The 17713-nt window shown below is 54.7% G+C and overlaps 1 protein-coding gene across 8 annotated transcripts in view; it reads left to right on the top strand.

The window, feature by feature from the left end:
- Positions 1-17713, top strand: part of ELN (elastin) — a 34772-nt gene extending 17059 nt beyond the window's left edge. For 3 of the 8 annotated variants that reach the window (XM_036225916.1, XM_036225919.1, XM_036225915.1), the window contains 25 exons: positions 138-167; positions 671-742; positions 1326-1367; positions 1786-1845; positions 2131-2184; positions 3514-3609; positions 3693-3746; positions 4322-4549; positions 5607-5660; positions 6180-6311; positions 6542-6580; positions 6963-7049; positions 7953-8009; positions 9039-9134; positions 9217-9276; positions 9873-10004; positions 10689-10727; positions 12178-12321; positions 12407-12466; positions 12711-12818; positions 13508-13546; positions 13760-13813; positions 14211-14255; positions 14652-14678; positions 16703-17713. In XM_036225916.1, the coding sequence (XP_036081809.1) occupies positions 138-167; positions 671-742; positions 1326-1367; positions 1786-1845; positions 2131-2184; positions 3514-3609; positions 3693-3746; positions 4322-4549; positions 5607-5660; positions 6180-6311; positions 6542-6580; positions 6963-7049; positions 7953-8009; positions 9039-9134; positions 9217-9276; positions 9873-10004; positions 10689-10727; positions 12178-12321; positions 12407-12466; positions 12711-12818; positions 13508-13546; positions 13760-13813; positions 14211-14255; positions 14652-14678; positions 16703-16746 (1853 nt within the window). In that variant the 3' untranslated portion in view covers positions 16747-17713. The remainder of the gene's footprint in view (positions 1-137; positions 168-670; positions 743-1325; positions 1368-1785; positions 1846-2130; positions 2185-3513; positions 3610-3692; positions 3747-4321; positions 4550-5606; positions 5661-6179; positions 6312-6541; positions 6581-6962; positions 7050-7952; positions 8010-9038; positions 9135-9216; positions 9277-9872; positions 10005-10688; positions 10728-12177; positions 12322-12406; positions 12467-12710; positions 12819-13507; positions 13547-13759; positions 13814-14210; positions 14256-14651; positions 14679-16702) is intronic. The other 5 variants (XM_036225917.1, XM_036225920.1, XM_036225918.1 and 2 more) reach the window with 5 other exon arrangements.

The following is a 17713-nucleotide window of genomic DNA, read 5'->3' as shown; positions in this document are numbered from 1 at the left end:
GAACCGGGAGGTCTGGGCAGAACTGACCACTGCTTGGGCCAGCTAAGCCCTTGGTGCTGCCTGGTGCCTGCTGCTGGTGCCTCAGTGCCCTGCACCTGTGGTGGCAGGGCTGCAGTGATGGCTCCCTGTCATTGTAGGTGGAGGCGGAGCTTTTGCTGGAATCCCAGGTGAGGAGAGGCTGAGTCCCCCTGGTGGGTGGGCAGACCAGCAGGGTGGCCGGCCAGGCAAGAGCTCTTGCCCTGGGAGGGGTTTGGCATTCATAATCTCATCAGGCCCTTCCAATTTCTCTTATGCCTTCTGCTCTAGTCTTTGGACTGGCCTCAGCACAAAGTGGCATTAATCACAGGTCAACTTCCTCAGTCCCAACCCCCCACGTGTAGCAGCCCACATGAGGCCAGTCTATGCCAAATGCTGTAAGGGCTGCAGGCCCCGACTGTGGCCCAAGACTCAGGAGGGAGAGGGTCTTACAGCTTCCTAGAGGAAGTGGCCCAGTGCTAGGAGGACTCAGCTGACTGGTTACAATTGAGCAAGAAGGCCTTCTAGGAAAGATGGTTTACAGATGCAGCGGGGGCTCATTCTATCTGAGCACAAAGAGACTGAGGCTGGGGCCTTAGCAGGAGCTGCTGACCCAAGTTGCTAGGACCTGATTTTGCATTTCTTGTTCCCACAGGAGTTGGACCTTTTGGAGGCCAGCAGCCTGGAGTCCCACTGGGGTACCCCATCAAGGCACCCAAGTTGCCAGGTAAGTCAGAAGGAGGATCCAAGAGGCACCACTTGCTGAGTCTCACTGCTGAGAAAACAACTTCGTGAGGGGTACTTGTTTGGCCACCAGCGTTTCTGGTGGGGGCTGACAGAAAACCTGGGTGCTGAACCCCACTTCTGGTTGCCAGCAAAGGAAAGTGTGGGGAAGCCATGTTGCAGGTGTTGGCCTCACTCGTATGCACATACATGCACATGCACACACATGCACAGAGACCCACAGCCCTGAAGGGAACCCATGTGTATTGATGATAAGAAACACTGTTCATTGGAAAGATGAGATGTTTCCTATTGGGGAGGGGAGTAAGGAAGATACTCAGACTCTAGGAACCTGGCAGGGCCTGAATTGGTAGTGGGATGGGTGCCCCATCAGACCCTGGGGCAGGGGTGCCCTCTTTTTCTCAGCTCTCCTGAGAGACTATGTAATCCCCTCATGACCCTTGGGGGAAAGGGCGATCAGGCCTCAGCACCTGTGGGAATAGGTCTGTCCACCCAGGTAGTGAGAGCACAGCAAGGCATGGGGCTGTTGTGGGGCAGCGCCTCAGCCTACCCTACCCTCTCCTCAGGCGGCTATGGACTGCCCTACAGCACTGGGAAACTGCCCTACGGTGAGTAAGGCCTTCCTAGACCAGTGGGCTTCTGGCTCTTTCAAGATGCAGGGTCCTGGCAAGGGAGCTGCAGCCCCAGCCCTGGGCTAGGAGAGCACCCCGCTGGAGGCAGGGTGGAGTCTTGGAAAGGGAAATCCCTAAGGAAGGAACATGGAACTTGGACTCAGACAGCTTGGTTCTCAATCCTGGCCCTTATGCTTATTGCCAGGCCTTGAGAGAACCAGGTTCTTCTCTGAGCCTTAGTGTCATAGTGTGTAAAATGGAAGTAACCATTCCCCACACATGTTTGAATTTCTTTTTACTCTGGCTGGGAGTGACAAGGTGGAGACTCTGGGCAGCTCAGGCCCTGAAGGGCAGGGCAAGAGGGCAGCCTCAGTGAGATCTGCATGGATGCCCACTGAGCCTCTCCATTTCACAGGCTATGGGCCTGGAGGAGTGGCTGGTGCCGGGGCCAAGGCTGGGTACCCAACAGGGACAGGTAAGGAAAGCCTCCACCCACTGCCAGCCAAAATGGCACTGATCATCCAAGCTCCAGAGGCCTGGGGCTGGCCAGGGTCTCTCCAGAAAGCAGGCCAGACCTCCCTTCATTCAGACTCCAGTCTGAGCCTGGAGAAGAATCCTGGGTGGGGCAACTCTGTCAGCCTCTGCTGGCTATGAAGCCCCCCACCCCACCCACACTCATACATGCATGGGGTGATTCTCTCGGGCTAGAAAAGAAGGTGCAGGGGCACAGTTTTCAGTCTCTTCCCTTCCCCTCTGCCAGGAGTTGGCCCCCAGGCTGCAGCAGCAGCAGCAGCAGCTAAAGCAGCAAAGTATGGTGAGTACCTCTGGAGTCCCTACCTGCTAGCCCCCAGCCCCCAACCTCTCAGCGCCTGTTATCACTGAGAGCCTGCCTCTCAGATAACTAACCAAGGCAGCTCCTCCCCACCCTACCCTCATTTATTCGACTTTTTCACCACCACCCGTTTCTCCTTCCCTCTCTCAAACCATTCATTCATTTACTCTTCTCTCCATTCCTCTCTCCATAATCAACTCATTCATCCATCCCTCCATTCCTTCATCCTTTCCTTCATTCATTCCTCAGTCTCTCCATCCATTTATTTCTCCATCCATCCATCTGTCCATCCATCCACTCATCCATCTAATTATCCATCCCTCCCTTCCCCTTCTTTCCCTCCATCCGTCTCAGAGATGAAGGACAAATAAAAGCCTCGCTGGAGACTGTAGGCACCATTGTGGTTGTCGAGAAGAGGGAGATATTACCTGGAGAAAAAAATCAGGAAGCCCTCTCAGAGAAAATGACATTTGATTCAGGCTTTAAAATATAGGTGGAGTTTGCCATGTGGTTAAATAGGACGGAGGAGCCCAGGCAGAGGAAATGGGTACTGTGTGGTTAGAATGATCATTTTAGGTGGAACCTACATGAGCATTTTAACAATTTAATAGTTTAGTATCAATTTAGTGTGTACTATAAAAATTTAAACTAGCTCCTCAAGCCCATGATCCCTTGGCTAGCATATATGTGCCTGTGCAATGAGTAGGCTGGGCATCTGTACGCCTGCCCCAGGTAGTTCCAATTCAGAGCAACATCACTGGGGCCAAAGTCCTCACCTTCATCCACAGTGCCAGGGGAGCCCTTCCTGTGCCCGTGGTGGGAGAGAAGACATCTGCCACTAGCCAATGGGGCAAGAATGTGGAGGGAAGCACTGTGCTGGAGGCCTGCCCCAGGGAGGCCCCACAGGCCCTCCCTCCAGGCCCCCAAGGGTGGAATGTGGGAGCAGGAGATCAGGACTGTGAGGGGCTGCCAGAACCAGGCAGCCAGGCGCTTGGATTACAAACTTGGCCGAGTCTTTGGAACACAGGGAGAGGAAGCCTTGAACATTCCTACAGGGGCCCCTCTGGCCCGGGGAACGGCCACTTGTGGTTTCTCAGTATGTGGCAGTGATTAGAATGGGATTTGTCTGAAAACATACAAGTCCCTTAATAAGCGTGTTGAAATGGACACTTTGGGGGTGAGTCAAAGAACAGTGGGGTGGGGGCCTTCTCAGGCAAGCCCAGCCAGAGATGCCTGGCCTCATTCCCAGAGAAGATTGTACTAGTTAAAATGCCCCTGGGAGCCACATCTGCACTATCCTCAACCCTGCAGGTGCTGGAGGAGCTGGAGTTCTCCCTGGTGTTGGTGTTGGAGGTGCCGGCATTCCTGGTGGGGTTGGAGCAATTCCTGGGATTGGAGGCATTGCAGGTAGTGTCTGTTCCATCGCAGGAGGGGTTGTCCTTGAGTGAGCCACCGGGGAAGTACCTCACCCTCTGTGGCTGTCTCTCTAGGGGCCGGGACTCCAGCTGCTGCTGCGAAGGCGGCTGCTAAGGCAGCTAAATATGGTAAGTGCCCCCAGGAGAGCCAAGTCCAGGGCTCCAGCCTGCCCTCAGACCCTTGGGGCCTACTGAGGCCTCTGCATGGCCTTGGAGACCCGAGTCCTCTAAAGCTAGATGGACTTCTCCTTTGTCCATCTGTGGCAGCCTTCATTCTACCTCCCCAAACATGTCTCGTGTTTGCCTCCTTGCCTTTGCCCACTCTGCCTGGCCATCTCTGTTGTTCTCCACTGATTGACCCAGCAGCGGGGCCTCTGTAGAGCATCTGGCTCCTCCCACTCTACTCCCAGAGCCAACCTACAGCTGCTGTACCAACTGGGTGTCCAGTGGAGAGCTCTGACTTTGCTTTAGATTTGGACCATGTTCTTCCCACCCGCAGACCCAAACCCTTAGAGCTTTGTAGGGGCTCTCTCTGCCCTCCTTATCTCTCAGATGAGATTAATCCACTCAGAGGCAATGCCAGCCCACCTGGGATCCTGCACTCAGGACCTGTCACTCCCACAGGTCCTGGAGCCATACCCTTAGAGGCCCTCTGAGGTGCCCACAGAGTCCGGGCCAAGAAAACAATCCTTTTTTTTCCACAGGAGCTCCTGGAGGCTTGGTACCAGGTGGCCCAGGAGTTGGAGTTCCTGGTGTTGGAGTCCCAGGTGTTGGGGTCCCAGGTGTTGGGGTACCAGGTGTTGGAGTACCAGGTGTTGGAGTACCAGGTGTTGGAGTCCCGGGTGTTGGAGTCCCAGGTGTTGGAGTCCCAGGTGTTGGGGTCCCAGGTGTTGGAGTCCCAGGTGTTGGAGTCCCAGGTGTTGGAGTTCCAGGTGAGCTGGGCTCTGTGTGTGAGTGTGTGTGTGTGTGTGTGTGTGTGTGAGAGAGAGAGAGAGAGAGAGAGAGAGAGAGAGAGAGAGAGAGAGAGAGAGAGAGAGAGAGAGAGAGAGAGAATGAGAGAGATTAAAACTACTGCCATGATTTTTGGATTCTCCCTAGCTATCCCATCTAGCCTCTGCTCCCATACCCTTGGCCATTACTCTTCTTCTCCCTTTTGGGTTATAACAACTTTCTAACTAGTTACTGCCAGCATCGTCTTCTCCAATTCATCTTCTGGCTGTCTGTGTGCTCCTGAGGGAAAGAACCATGTCCTTTTCATCTCTGTGTTCCCAGCCATTAGCTGAATAGATGCTCAGTAAATGGTAGATAGATGGGTGGGTGGGTGGGTGGATGGATGGGTGGATGGATGGATAGATGGATGGATGGATTGATAGATGAATAAATAGGCAGATGGACAACTGGGTATGTAGGTGAATGGTCATGTGGATGAGTAGAGAATTTGGTGGATAAGAGGATGAATAATGAGGTAAAAGATGGATGGATACATGGGTAAAATAGTGGATGAGGAGATGAACAGGTAGATAGAAAGACAGATGGTGAAGGGCTAGATAAGTTGTTAGAATGTTGGATCGATGGATGGATAGATGATTGGCTGGATAGATAAGCACGAGATTGGAAGAGAAGATGAATAGATAGGTAGGTAGAAAGCAGATGCAAAATGGATGGTTGGACAGATAGCTAGGTGAATGGGTGGATGAGTGAATAAGTGGATGGATAGATGGGTGCATGGACGGACAGAATTAAGTGGTTAAGTGAGTAGACTGAAACCCAAAGATAGACAGACAAATAGACATATGGGTAGATAAATGGGCAGTTGAGTAGACAGATAAACAGATGGAGATGTGAGTGGGTGAATGGATGAATAGACATCCATTGGGTTGGCGCAACAGATAAAAAGAGGATGGACCGGAGAGATGGGTGGACAGGGAGATATATATTGAGCATCTCTCCTCCTCTCCAGTTCATTTGTGTCCTCCTTGGTCTCTCCAGGGGCCGTGTCACCAGCTGCAGCTGCTAAAGCAGCCGCCAAAGCAGCCAAATATGGTGAGTGTGCTGATAGCTCTGCCCCGCCCTGTTCTGGCCAGAGAAGGGGAGTCATTTGCCCAGGGTTATACTGCAAGTCACCGGCAAAGCTGTGATCTAGACCTGTTGGGTCCCAAGATGACGTCTTCCCCAGTTGTTTCTCATTGTGAGGCCATGGGGCTGAGTGATGGTAAAGTCCCAGTATGGCGTTCCCAGTAGGGAAAGTGTCCCTGAACCTCTCGCCTTGGCCAGGGCTCTCTCAGAGGAGCCCAAGCCTGGCTGAGGAAATGAGACCTGCCCAGTCTCTATAACAAAGGGTCCTTACCCCAGTCAGAGAAGAGAGGAGTTGGGGGAAGGATGGGAGAGGGTGTCAGTAAAGCCTTACTAGAGGAGGCTGGGAGGGGCCCAAGCATTCTATGGTTTCATGTCTTTCAAGGACCAGACTTGGAGTAGGCTTGCAACCTCTTTCCAGTCCACCAGCATCCCCCAGGGCCCTCCCAGCCTCTCTTACTTTTCCATTTGATTCTTCTCCCTCTGCAGGGGCCAGAGCCGGAGTGGGAGTTGGAGGCATTCCCACTTATGGGGTTGGTCCTGGGGGCTTTCCTGGCTACGGTGGTCTTGGAGCTGGAGTCGGAGGTGTCCCTGGAGGCATCATTGTAGATGGCATTTCCCGTGAGCCCTAGTTCCATCTGGGGGAACCGGGAGGAAGCATGGGGGCTTCTCTTCTGTAGGGCTCTAGGGGTAATGTGAGAGTGTAGACTGGGCTTCGGTGTGTGCTCTGGGAGAAGTTTGGAGAGAGCTCAGGGAGGGCCTGCAGGGTCTTTTGGGGCAGGAAAGCAATCAGCACAGCCCTACTGAGATCCAGCAAGTTTTCTGAGGGTCTCTTTCTCCTTTCCTCATAGCTGCAGCCCAGGCAGCAGCAGCCAAGGCAGCCAAGTATGGTAAGTGTCCCTGCCCTGCCTGCTCCCATGCCCAGGGCAGCACCCTCCCCTCCCCTCTATCCCCATCCCTGCCCTGCTCTGCCCTGCGGCCCAGGCTCTGAACTCAGAGCAATTCTCCAGCATGAAGACAGAGCAAGCTCACACTCAAGCTTCTGGGACTGAAATGGCTCCTAGCCCCATCTTCCAAGCCACACTTAACTTTTCTGCTCTTTTCAATTGCCTACCAGTAAAATTATCGGTGCCCTGTTTATCACCCCACCCCAAAGCAGCAAACTAAAGGAGCTAATGCAGATCATTCTGTTCCCCACCCCACCCCCTTCCTCTGCTCCCTCAAGAATGGGGTGCTTTCAGGAGCAGAACTGGATGCTCTTTACTCTTCTAGGTGCTGGAGGAGCAGGAGCACTGGGAGGCCTGGTGCCAGGTGCCGGAGGTGTAGTACCAGGTGTGCCGGGCGCTGGAGTGGTGCCAGGTGAGCTGTGTACCCAACCCAGAGAAGGGTTTGGTTTGTGTCATGGAAAGGGCCCTGGAGTTGACCCAGGCCACATACACCATTTTACAGATGGCAGGACTGAGCCCAGAGATGGAGAGGAGGGAAATAATGTCCCCTATTTTGGAGGGAATATCCTTTATATGATTCCAGTCTGCTAAACGAACCTGGCAAGTCCCTCCTTCCAGGGACACTCAGGACATCTGAGATGTCACTAAGCTGGGCAGTGGAGCTCTGCTCTGCCAGAGTTGGGTGGCTTCATTTACTCCAGGGGCCTTTCTGCTCCTGATCAGGTGGGAGGGCTTGTGCCACCCTTTGATTCCCCTGGTCTCTTTCTCCTCCACTAGTCAGAGACCAGAGGGAAGAGATTAAGAGTTAAAGTGAGATTAAGTAACAACCTTCCTTGGTTGTTTTTCCTACCAGAAGATTTCTCTTCTGCATTCCTTCTTCTTTCTGGGAGAAAATTCCCCTTTTGAGTTTCCCCAAGAAATGAGCTGTTTCCTCCAATAGTTTTGGATATAAGCACAATTAAAATTTTTTTAAATTAACATCATCTTTAGCAGAAAGTTCCACAAATCTTTTAGCCAGAGGCTTGGAGAGGATCTAGGCCTCTGCCAATTACAACTTTGGGTTCCTCCCCACCATAGCTGGAGCGAGACTGTCGCAATCTCAGAGTTTCTCAAAGAAGGGACATGCCCAGTGCGACTAGCGGGCCATCCTCGGATCAGGCCCGGAACATAGCAGCCTGCCTCAAGCTAGGCTCTGCACCAGAGAGGGTCTTCTGAGAGAGAACAGTTCCCTAGAAGGGGACTCTGGGAGGTCTTTCCACAATGGGGGGTGGGGGAGAGAGACCCCCTTTCTGATCTCTACTCTTTACCTCTCCAGGAGCAGGGACCCCAGCAGCTGCAGCTGCTGCAGCCGCCGCCAAAGCTGCCCAGTTTGGTAATTTCCCACCTCCCTGTCGAATCTGCTCCCCACGCTCATCCTATAACACTGCTCTCTCGTCCCCTGCTCTGGGGTTTGGCAACTCCCTCAGGCTCTCACACTCTGAGCTTGGGCCTTTTGACCCATCTGCTTACTTTTAGGAGTGTGGGTAGTCTCTGATTAGAAAAGCAAAGCAAGGACAGGCCCTGGTGAGCCCCCCAGGACCTGGCTCCCCACCCTTCCCAAAGACCCTGCCGCCCCTGAGTCTAACTGGGTCTTCCTCCCTTCTAGACCTTAGGCTGGGCAAATCTAGGTTCCTAACCCTCTCAACAGTAGTGTTTCTTGCTCCCTAACAAAGATCTCCATCTCTCACTACATCTGAGGGCCACCCTGACAGCCCTGGGTGCTCGCACCTTCCTGAAGCAAATGGCAGTAGCCCCAACTTAGAGTCCAACTATCTGCCAGGCCCTGAGCCAGAGGGTCTGCATGCCTTGGTTTTATGGACCCGAGGGCGGCAAGATTCAGATCAGAAAATCTAGGGCTTCAGAGAAATCTTAACTTCATGTCTACTGACTCACATATGACAAACCCCTTGTTTGTAAAGCTGTCATTTACTGAGGTTATCCATATACCAAATTTATGAAGTTGGTATCATTATCCTATTTTACATATGTGGAAACTGAGGTTCTGAGCACTTAAGTAACTTGCCCACAGTCACACAGCTAAACAGTGGTTGAGCTGAGCTTTGAACCCAGGTCTGCCTGTCTCCTTTTACTACATAATTCTGCCTTCACCACCCTCAAAAGTCTCAAATGGGTCCTTGCTCCTCCAAAGATTATGAACTGTTGGTCCTGCACATGCCTCATATTAGGGATGTGGAAGGAGGCCCATCATGGGAAAATAACTTGTCCAAAGTCATACAGCAAGTCTGTGCCCCAACTGGGATAAAAAGCCAAGTCTCCTGATTCCCAGCTCACTGCTCTTTCCATTGGCTTCTGTCCTCCTTGGTCGGGACTGGGTTAAAGATCAGTCTTTTCACTCTTGTAGGGTTAGGCCCTGGCGCTGGCGTGGGTCCCGGCATTGGCGTGGGTCCCGGCATTGGTGTGGGTCCCGGCATTGGTATTGGCCCCGGCGGTGTTATAGGTGAGCTGAATGAGTAAGTGGGCCTGAGGAGCCTCTGAATCCTCCATGGGTGACGTCCCTGACCTCCCTCTCTCTCCTCTAGGAGCAGGGACTCCAGCTGCAGCCAAATCTGCTGCTAAGGCAGCTGCCAAAGCCCAGTTCCGTGAGTGCCCCGCTGGCCTTTCCCTCCTCACCCCACCAAGCCCAGGCTGGCCCAGTGTGACCCAAGCTGAGCCCCACGATATGCAGCCTCCCAGTCCCACCAGGCAGGCTTGGGGGACCCCAAGGCAGCAGGCAGAGGGGTTGGAGGAGGAGTAGATTTGATGTGAGAAAGACCAGGTTTGAATCCTGGGCCCCACAATAGCTGAGTGACCTCTCGAGTTTCTTGTCCTCGCGTATGACATGTGGGTGCTGAGAGCATCTGCTGCAGAAATTTGTTGGGAGAATTAAATGAGGGAAGTGAAGAACTGGAGTCCTCTTCATCCACGAGGGAAGAGTGGGAGTTTCTGCTGGAAAGGAAAGTGGTGTAGAGTGTGCAGCCCTGAATGCTGGCCGGGGGAGGAGCCGGACTTGGGGGTCAGTGGGAGTTTTAGGAAGGTCGTTCCAGTGGCAGCATAGAGGGCATATTAAGAGGGAGGAGGCCCCTGAGTGGGTCTGGGCCCCTTTCCTTGGTGCCTGACTCAGTTCCCAGGGCAGGACAACCCCATAGAGCCATGCTTCCTGCCTGTTGCCACCATTCCCACTGCCCATCTCCCCCAGGGGCTGCAGCTGGGCTTCCTGCTGGTGTTCCCGGATTTGGAGCTGGTGCCGGCGTTCCTGGATTTGGAGCTGGTGCTGGGGTTCCCGGATTTGGAGCTGGTGCTGGTGTTCCAGGCTTTGGGGCAGGTGCAGGTGAGGGGTCTTCTAGGTTGAGCAGAAATGACCCCTGAGCTCAAAGGAGGAAGACTTCACCCTTCCCAGAACATCTCTAAACACCTCATCTGGGTGCTCATAGTAAATTCCCCATTCAGTTCTCCTGAGCTGTAAGAGATGACTAGGGTAACAGATTGAGGGGATGGTAGGTGAGGAGGCCTCAGGCTATCAGATGTCAGAGTTGGTACTTCCTCAGTGGAGGGATCATGGAGCTCCAAAGTGAGAAGAAGCCCAACATCCAGGAAAGGAGGCTGGAGGTGCCTGGGCTCAGTGGACATGGGTGGGTCAGCCTGGCTCCCCGTCAGCACTGTACTTGGCAAAGGGGCCACTAGGAACTCCAGTTCTTCACTTGGTGGTTACTGAGCCTGCTCTGCACCCAGTCTCAGGCAGACCACACTGGACCTGGAGGAGACAGGAGGGGGCAGATGGAAGAAGGAGGCACAGTTCAGCCCTCAAGCACCCCCAGGCCAGACTGGCAGAGGCGTGGTTAGACCTCTGTGCCTGGCAGGGTGAGCTCCTGTATGGGAAGCCATGGCTTCAGGGCTTTGAGAAGAGCAAAGAAAGTCAAGGAAGGCAGAGAGGGCTCCCTGGAGGAAGCAGATCCCCCAAGCCCAGAGTTCAGCTGCTGACCATCCCACATTTTTTCCCCTCCTTTTTCCGCAGTCCCTGGATCCCTGGCTGCCGCTAAAGCAGCCAAATATGGTGAGTGCCCCCCCACAGGACCCCCAGTGGTTGGTTCCACTGCTGCCCCACCATCCTTGACAGCACCTGGTCCCCATGCCTCTCCCTCTGAGCAAGGTCCCAGTGCCCAGAGCCTGCAGCACAGGGCTGGGTTGGTCAGGATGGAAAAAGGCAGTTTCTAAGACACATTCATGATGGTTTAACAGACCTGGCTCCCACCCACTAAATGCCTAGCTCGCCTCCGCCCCCACCCCACAACCAAACACGCCCCTCACGTTTGCAACCTCCCTGGAAGCAGTTCCACCCTGGTGAGGACTATGGTCCCTAAGGCCCTTTGGGCCCTCATAGTTTTGTGGGCCCCAGGGCCACAGAGGGGCCAGGGTTGCTGTTGGCTAGGCGGCTTTTGCCTTCTGGCCAGCAGAGCCCCAGCCCCGCACCCGCTTCCCTGTCAGCATGACTGTGCCTGCCACGAGCCACGAGGACGTGGCAGACATGCTTACCCCTCCACTTGGCACTCAGCAGCCCTGGCTGGCCAGACCCACACTGTCTGTGGCCCTCGCATTCCTGGCCTCCTGAGATCCAGGCCGGGGCCTCAGCCAGGGAAACACCAGCCGGCCGTGGCCAGTCCTTTTAGGGCCAGTTTCCACCTCGGAAAATCCCAGTTTCCTCAGCCCCTACTCCTGGCGGCCCTGGTGACCTGCGGGCCCCTCTTCTGTTCCTTGCTGGCTGCTCCACTGGCCTGTGTCTGGCAGACATTACCAGGGAAACAAAGCAGTTAAGAGCACAGGCTCCAGAGCCATTCCCTGCGCACGGGACTTTGAGCATCTTGCTTAACCTCTGCTGTGCCTCAATTTTCTCTTCTGCAAAATGGGGATTATAATAGTACCCACCTTTCCTGTTGCAATGAATAATAAGTAGGCTAACCCATGAGAAGCACTGATAACTGTGAAACTCCTGCTTCTGCTACCCCAGGAGCTCTGCTGCGGACAGTGGTCCAGAACTAGAGTACATTCACAGATGGTGCGTTCTTTCACTCTCCGAACACCCATAGTGTGAGTGGGATAAGGACCGTCATCTTTAGGGAGATGGGGCTCTGGAACTCAGAGAGTGACAGCTGTAATGAGTGGAGAAACCAAGATTCAAACGAACCCAGGCTTGTCAGAACCTGAGACTAGCAATCTCGCCTTGGCAGCTTTCAGCTACCACTGTGGCCAACTGCAGCTCTGGCTCTAGTGCTAGCCCGGTGGGCATGGCGGGGTGGGGGAGTGGAGAGGAGATAGGCAGGCAGGCCAAGGCTCAAGGGAGCCTGTCCTTGCCTGATTGGTTAGTGACAGGGGCCCAACTTCTGTCCGGTGCTCCTTCTACCAGGTCACATGGCCTCAGCCACCTATCTACTTGCTTAGTGATCTTGGGTCAGAGAGACCATTTCCTTCAGAAATAGAGGGACTGACTCTCCATCTTCTCTCTTCAGGAGCAGGAGTACCTGGGGCCCTGGGAGTGCCCGGTGCTCTTGGAGTGCCCGGTGCTCTTGGAGTGCCCGGAGCCCTTGGAGTGCCCGGAGCCCTTGGAGTGCCCGGAGCTCTTGGTGGAGCAGGTATCCCAGGTGGTGTGGCAGGTGAGTTAAAACTCCAGGATGGGCTGAGAGGGGAGGGAGACTGACCTATGGAGAGTCACTTCCTGAGCTCCCTTTGTGTCCCCAGGAGCTGGACCTGGTGCCTTGGCTGCTGCCACCAAAGCTGCTGCCAAAGCTGCCCAGTTTGGTGAGAACCGTTTGGAGGTGGGGGCTGCCACCAGGCAACAGGGTTTGAGGCGCCTCTAACCATGGAGTACATTCGACGAACTACCCCTGAAGCCCTCAGGGCATCCTCTCCCCAGGGCCCAGCCCATCTCCTGGCCCCAGTGCACCCACAAAGGCCCTGGGTCCTGGGATAAAAACTTCAGCCCTCCAGAGATAGGCAGCAAGCATTCCACCAGTTAATGTCTAATGCACAGCTCTTTCTACAGGCCTGGGGGGAGCCGGTGGACTCGGAGCTGGCGGGCTTGGAGCTGGAGGACTGGGAATTGGAGGGCTTGGGCCTGGTGGAGCTGTTCCAGGGCTTGGGGGCTTAGGAGGTAAGAGGCTGCTCTGGAATCACTGAGTACATAGTGTGCGTGTGTGCGTGTGTGCGTGTGTGTGTGTGTGTGTGTGTCAGACAGAGAAAGAGAGTGACAAAAAGTGACAGAGACTTTCCTTCCCACCTTGCCACACCTTGCTCAAGCTGTCTTCTCTGCCCCCACCCCCGCCCCACTTCATATGCAACTCAAGTTTGTGGCAGGCGTACCCCCTCTCTGGGCTCCTGCGCATTTAGACAGGGCCTTGAGGAAGCAGAAGCTAGGGCTCCTTCTTGCAGCTGGGATCTCAACCTTCTCCTTTCCTCTCTCCTTCAACCAACATGACCACTTAAAGTGGAAGTTTATTACAATAACAATGGTTATGTCCATTTTCTAGAAGAAAGCCAAAGTTTGGAGGGAATTACTTCCCCAAAGTCTCTGCCATCCTGTTGGGCTTTGTGTTGACATTTTACTCTTTCTTGGGTCATCATTATGTCTCCCTATCCAACCCGCCTGAATTTTCTTCTTGTGTGTGCCATAAGACCAGATACAGAGTAATAGACTTTTAGAAAGATGGATGGATGATGGAGGGGTAGAAGGCTGGTAGGATGAGTCAGTGGGCAGATGGTAAATGGTGAGCAGGTCAGGTAGGAACATGACTCTGGGAAGGAAAGTATATACCTGAGCCCTCACATGCCCCATCTCCTCAGGTGTGTCCCCTGCTGCAGCTGCTAAAGCAGCCAAATATGGTGAGTGACCCCTGCTGCCCTCCCCTACCCAGGCCCACAGGCTGCTTATACCCTCCATCCTGACTGCCCCATCCTCACTCGGCGCAGGCTTCAATCCTGCTTGAAGCACGCCTGATGGCCTATCTAGGATCTCCCTAACCCCAGAACCCAGAGGGGATGCTCAGGGCCCCTTAGACTGTGCCTTGTCCCAACCCCCATCTGCCCTCTTCTCAGGTGCCGCTGGCCTTGGAGGTGTCTTAGGAGCTGCCAGGCCATTCCCAGGTGGAGGTAGGGGCCATCTCTGCTATGAAGTCCTCAGCTCTTCCCAGATCTAGAGGAGGCCTTTTGGGCTAGCAGGGGAAGTCCTGGAGCAGCATCTAGCACAGGGACATGAGAGAGAGAGAGGATAGAGGGGACAGTATAGGAGAGGAAATGTCCTGGGCAAAGGGGCAAACCTCAGGATCAGAGGAGGGGGCACACTGTGGGCCTCAGGGACCAAGCTGACAAGCTGAGGCTATGGGGCCCAACACCAGGATGCCAGGTAGAGACAAGTTTCGTGAAGAAAGTCACTCTGGGTATGGGGAAGGGGGTGGGCAGTAGGGAGGAAGTAGTGCTGGGCGGAGAGGAAGAGGGGCTGAGGCTGGAGTGGGGCCTGCCTTGTGCCAACCCCAAGTCCCTCCTGCAGGAGTTGCAGCAAGACCTGGCTTCGGATTGTCTCCTATTTACCCAGGTATGCCCAGGCTTCCTGCCTCGGGCCCTGTACGGCAGCTCTGGTCCCATCCTTCCTCCTCCCCTTCTTCATCTCCTACTCAGAAAGGATGAGCTAAACCCTGGGATGGACCCCATAACCTCAGATTACATGAGGCTAGGCCTCCTCTCATTCTTTTCTCCCTCCCTTGCAAGGCCAGGAAGCATAAGCTTTTCTAAAATGCCATGTTCCAGAGGGGATAAACTGAGGTTCAGAGAGTGCCAGGGACTTGCCTAAAGTAACACAGTGAGTGAAGAGGTCAGGGCTCCCAGAACCCAAGCCCAGAATCTGGCCCCTCTCAGGCGAGGCCCATTTACCCGGGAGGGTTTGGCAGGCTTCTGGAGTGGCACACTCATAGCCCATCTCCTTGCCTTGCAGGTGGAGCTGGGGGCTTGGGAGTTGGCGGTGAGTCTGCAAGAAGGAGGGGCTCCACTTCAAGCAAGGCCCTGAGCCCCTTTTCTGGGGTCAGGGGGAGAGTCTTGTTGAGGGAGTGGCTAGTTTGGCCACAACCCTCAGCTGGCCTTCTGGTGTAGGGGCTTGAGAGAGGCCTCAGGGGAGTCACGAAAACTGAAAGTTCATCCCTGGGATGTGAGGACAGGAGGCAAAGATCCTGATTCCTGGAGCTCCCAGCCTGGCACTTGACTGGGCACCAAGTGTGAGATAGGAACTTGGGTCAACTCAGGGCTTGGGGCCTAAGTGGAGAGATCGACAGTTTCCCAAAGAGAAGGAAAGAAACTGTAAAGAAGAGTAAGGTCCATCAAGCACGTGTCCAGGGAGGCCAAAGCCTCCCTGACCCCAGCATGTTCACTGGGGCAAGGCTCAGGCTCAGGGCTGACTGGGGCACGAAGCGGGGAGGAGGTACCTGCTGAGCTGCTCAAACCTCCATGTGCAAGAAATGATCTACAAAGCCTTCAGAACCCACTGTGGCAGGATCAAGGCCCTGCACATGGAGCAGGCCCTGGAGGAGGTGTGAAAGCTTGGCCCCCCCTCCCAACCCCCACCCTTTCCTCTATAGGCAAACCTCCCAAGCCCTACAGAGGGGCCCTGGGAGCCTTGGGATACCAAGGTGAGTAGAGACCCAACTCCCAGAAGGAGGCAAGGAGGGAAGGGCAGAGACAGAGGCAAAGGCTGAGGCCCATCAGTCTGGGAAAGGGAGAAGCACGTTTGGACTAAGCCTGGCAGGGATTGGGGAGACTAGGGGAGCTGGACACCTCATTCGTCCCATCTTCTGTCGAAGACAGAAGATGATCAGATCTGGGAGTGAGCCTGAGACCCTCCAGGTTCACCCTGGCAGTCCCTCCCTCCCTCCCTGCTGCCCACATAACCCCCAGCTGGAAGGAGCCAAGGGAAGGAGAAGGGAGGAGGAGAAGGAAAGAATTCAGAGGGACAGAGACAGAAAGAGAAAATGAATGAGACAATGGGAGCCCTAGAGTTAGGGAAATCTGAAGTATTGGCAAGGGAACCCCAAGTGCCCAGGCTGGGCAGAGTGGGAAGAGGCTACCATCTGGCCACACCGTTGCTCAAAGACACAGACATGTCTCTGGGAGTGTGTGGGAAGGGTCCAGATAACCATCCCACAGTTCCTCCCAATAGTACCTAAAAGAGACACAAAGAAGCCCCAGCTCTGCCCCTGCGGTCACTCTGGCTGCGGATTCCCTTCCACTCTCATCTACTTCCTGATACACAGATGAGGCAGTTGAGGCCAGGGTGTGGAGAGGCAGAGGCAAGACTAGCCTGGCCCTTTCCTGGATGTTTGGGGCCCTGTTTTGTTGTTTTCAAATCCTGGATAAGCTTCACAGGGATGCCTGTCCCTGCCCCATTTGGCTGCTCACTGCCACCAGGTGGTGGTAATGAGCCATGTCGAGCTCCAGCAGGAGTAGGAACTTCCCCTGTCTCCACTACCAGACAATGTGCCTTGATGATTAGAAACAAGGTTTACCAGTCAGACCCTGCCCAGGAGAGGTCTGAAGTCCTGGGTTCCAGTCCCAGGTCAGCTACTGACTGTGGATGAGTAAGAGTCTCCTTCTCTTTAAGCCTCAGCTTACTTATTTGAGGCACTCTCGTGTTTATCATGCCATTTCCCTTGATGGGGGCGCTGCTCTGAGTGGCTTGCTAAAGGCTTCCCAGATGCAGTAGACTCAGAGTATAGAGACCTTACCCAAGCCTGGTCCTTCCCAGACCTGGCCCTATCCTATGCCCTTCTCTGAGCCTTGGTTTCATCAACCACGTCTTGAGCCCTGCTCTCACCCACCTGTCCAGTGGGAGTTTGTACAATGAGAGTTTGGCTTGAGTCGGAGCCCAGGCTTCTAGTGGCTTCTTGGAGCCTCAGTTCCCCGCTGTGAGGATATTGGAGTTGGTCAGTGGGCAGCGGCTTGAGCAGTAAAGAGGAGGTGCCAGACTGACTATTGCATGTGCCTTCTCCCACCTAGGTGGGGCCTGCCTGGGGAAATCCTGTGGCCGGAAGAGAAAGTGAGCTTCCCAGGACCCCTGACTCACGACCTCATCAACGTTGGTGCTACTGCTTGGTGGAGAATGTAAACCCTTTGTGACACCCCTCCCATGCCTCCTCCTATGTCCCCACCCCTGGAGGGGACAGGGCTGGCCGGGCGGACTTGGAAATCCACAGGACAAAGAAACAAGAACGGTGGCCAAGTGGGCCCCGGGAACTCCCCCCACACACTTCAGAGGCAAGGAGTTGGTGGGCTTGCCCCCGCCTACTTCCTACCCAGTAGCTCCCTCTCCATATACTCTCCATCTCCAGGGGAACTTGGTGCTAAGTGCTGGTGCTTTCATCTTCCTGAGCGGAGGGAGGAGGGAAGGGCAGCCCTTTGGGGAACCCCCTTCCTGGGGCTCCTCTGATAATGGTGCGGAAACTTCCTGGGCAGTCCCACCTCCCTCTGCCCACCAGGACCCACCCTTGGCTGCGGTCCAGTTGGTACCCAAGCATTGAAAACCTCAAGCTGGATTCGGTCACACCATCTCTTGGCCCCCTTGACCCCCAATTCCCCCACCAATCACTATTCCCCACATCTGGGGCACCTTCGGATCAGAAGAACCCCATTGGGAATAGCTCTCTTGCTCTTGTGGAATTCATCCACCCATTTGTCCATCCGTCCATCCATCCTTGTCCCCAGCTGACTGCCTGGCACCACTACCTGGCCAGGTGCTCCCACCATCATCCTGGTTAAACTGTCATGGCAGCCTGTTCTCTGCCTCTGCCCCACCACATACACCCCTATGAAGGGGCCTAGGGTGTGAGGGGCTGTGCCAGCTGGGGCGGCAGGAATCTCCTCCCCAACCTGGGTCCCCCCCACGCAGTACTGTATCCCCCGTCCCTCCCTCGAGCCACTGTACTTCACAGCATTTCCCGCCCCCTGCCCTGCCCATCTCTTTGTGTCTCGCTGTGATAGATCAATAAATATTTTATTTTTTGTCCTGGA

Source organism: Rousettus aegyptiacus, unplaced genomic scaffold, assembly GCF_014176215.1.
Source record: "Rousettus aegyptiacus isolate mRouAeg1 unplaced genomic scaffold, mRouAeg1.p scaffold_m13_p_8, whole genome shotgun sequence".
Taxonomy (NCBI): domain Eukaryota; kingdom Metazoa; phylum Chordata; class Mammalia; order Chiroptera; family Pteropodidae; genus Rousettus; species Rousettus aegyptiacus.
Note: the sequence above shows the minus strand (reverse complement) of the source record. Positions and strands in the feature narration are given on the sequence as shown.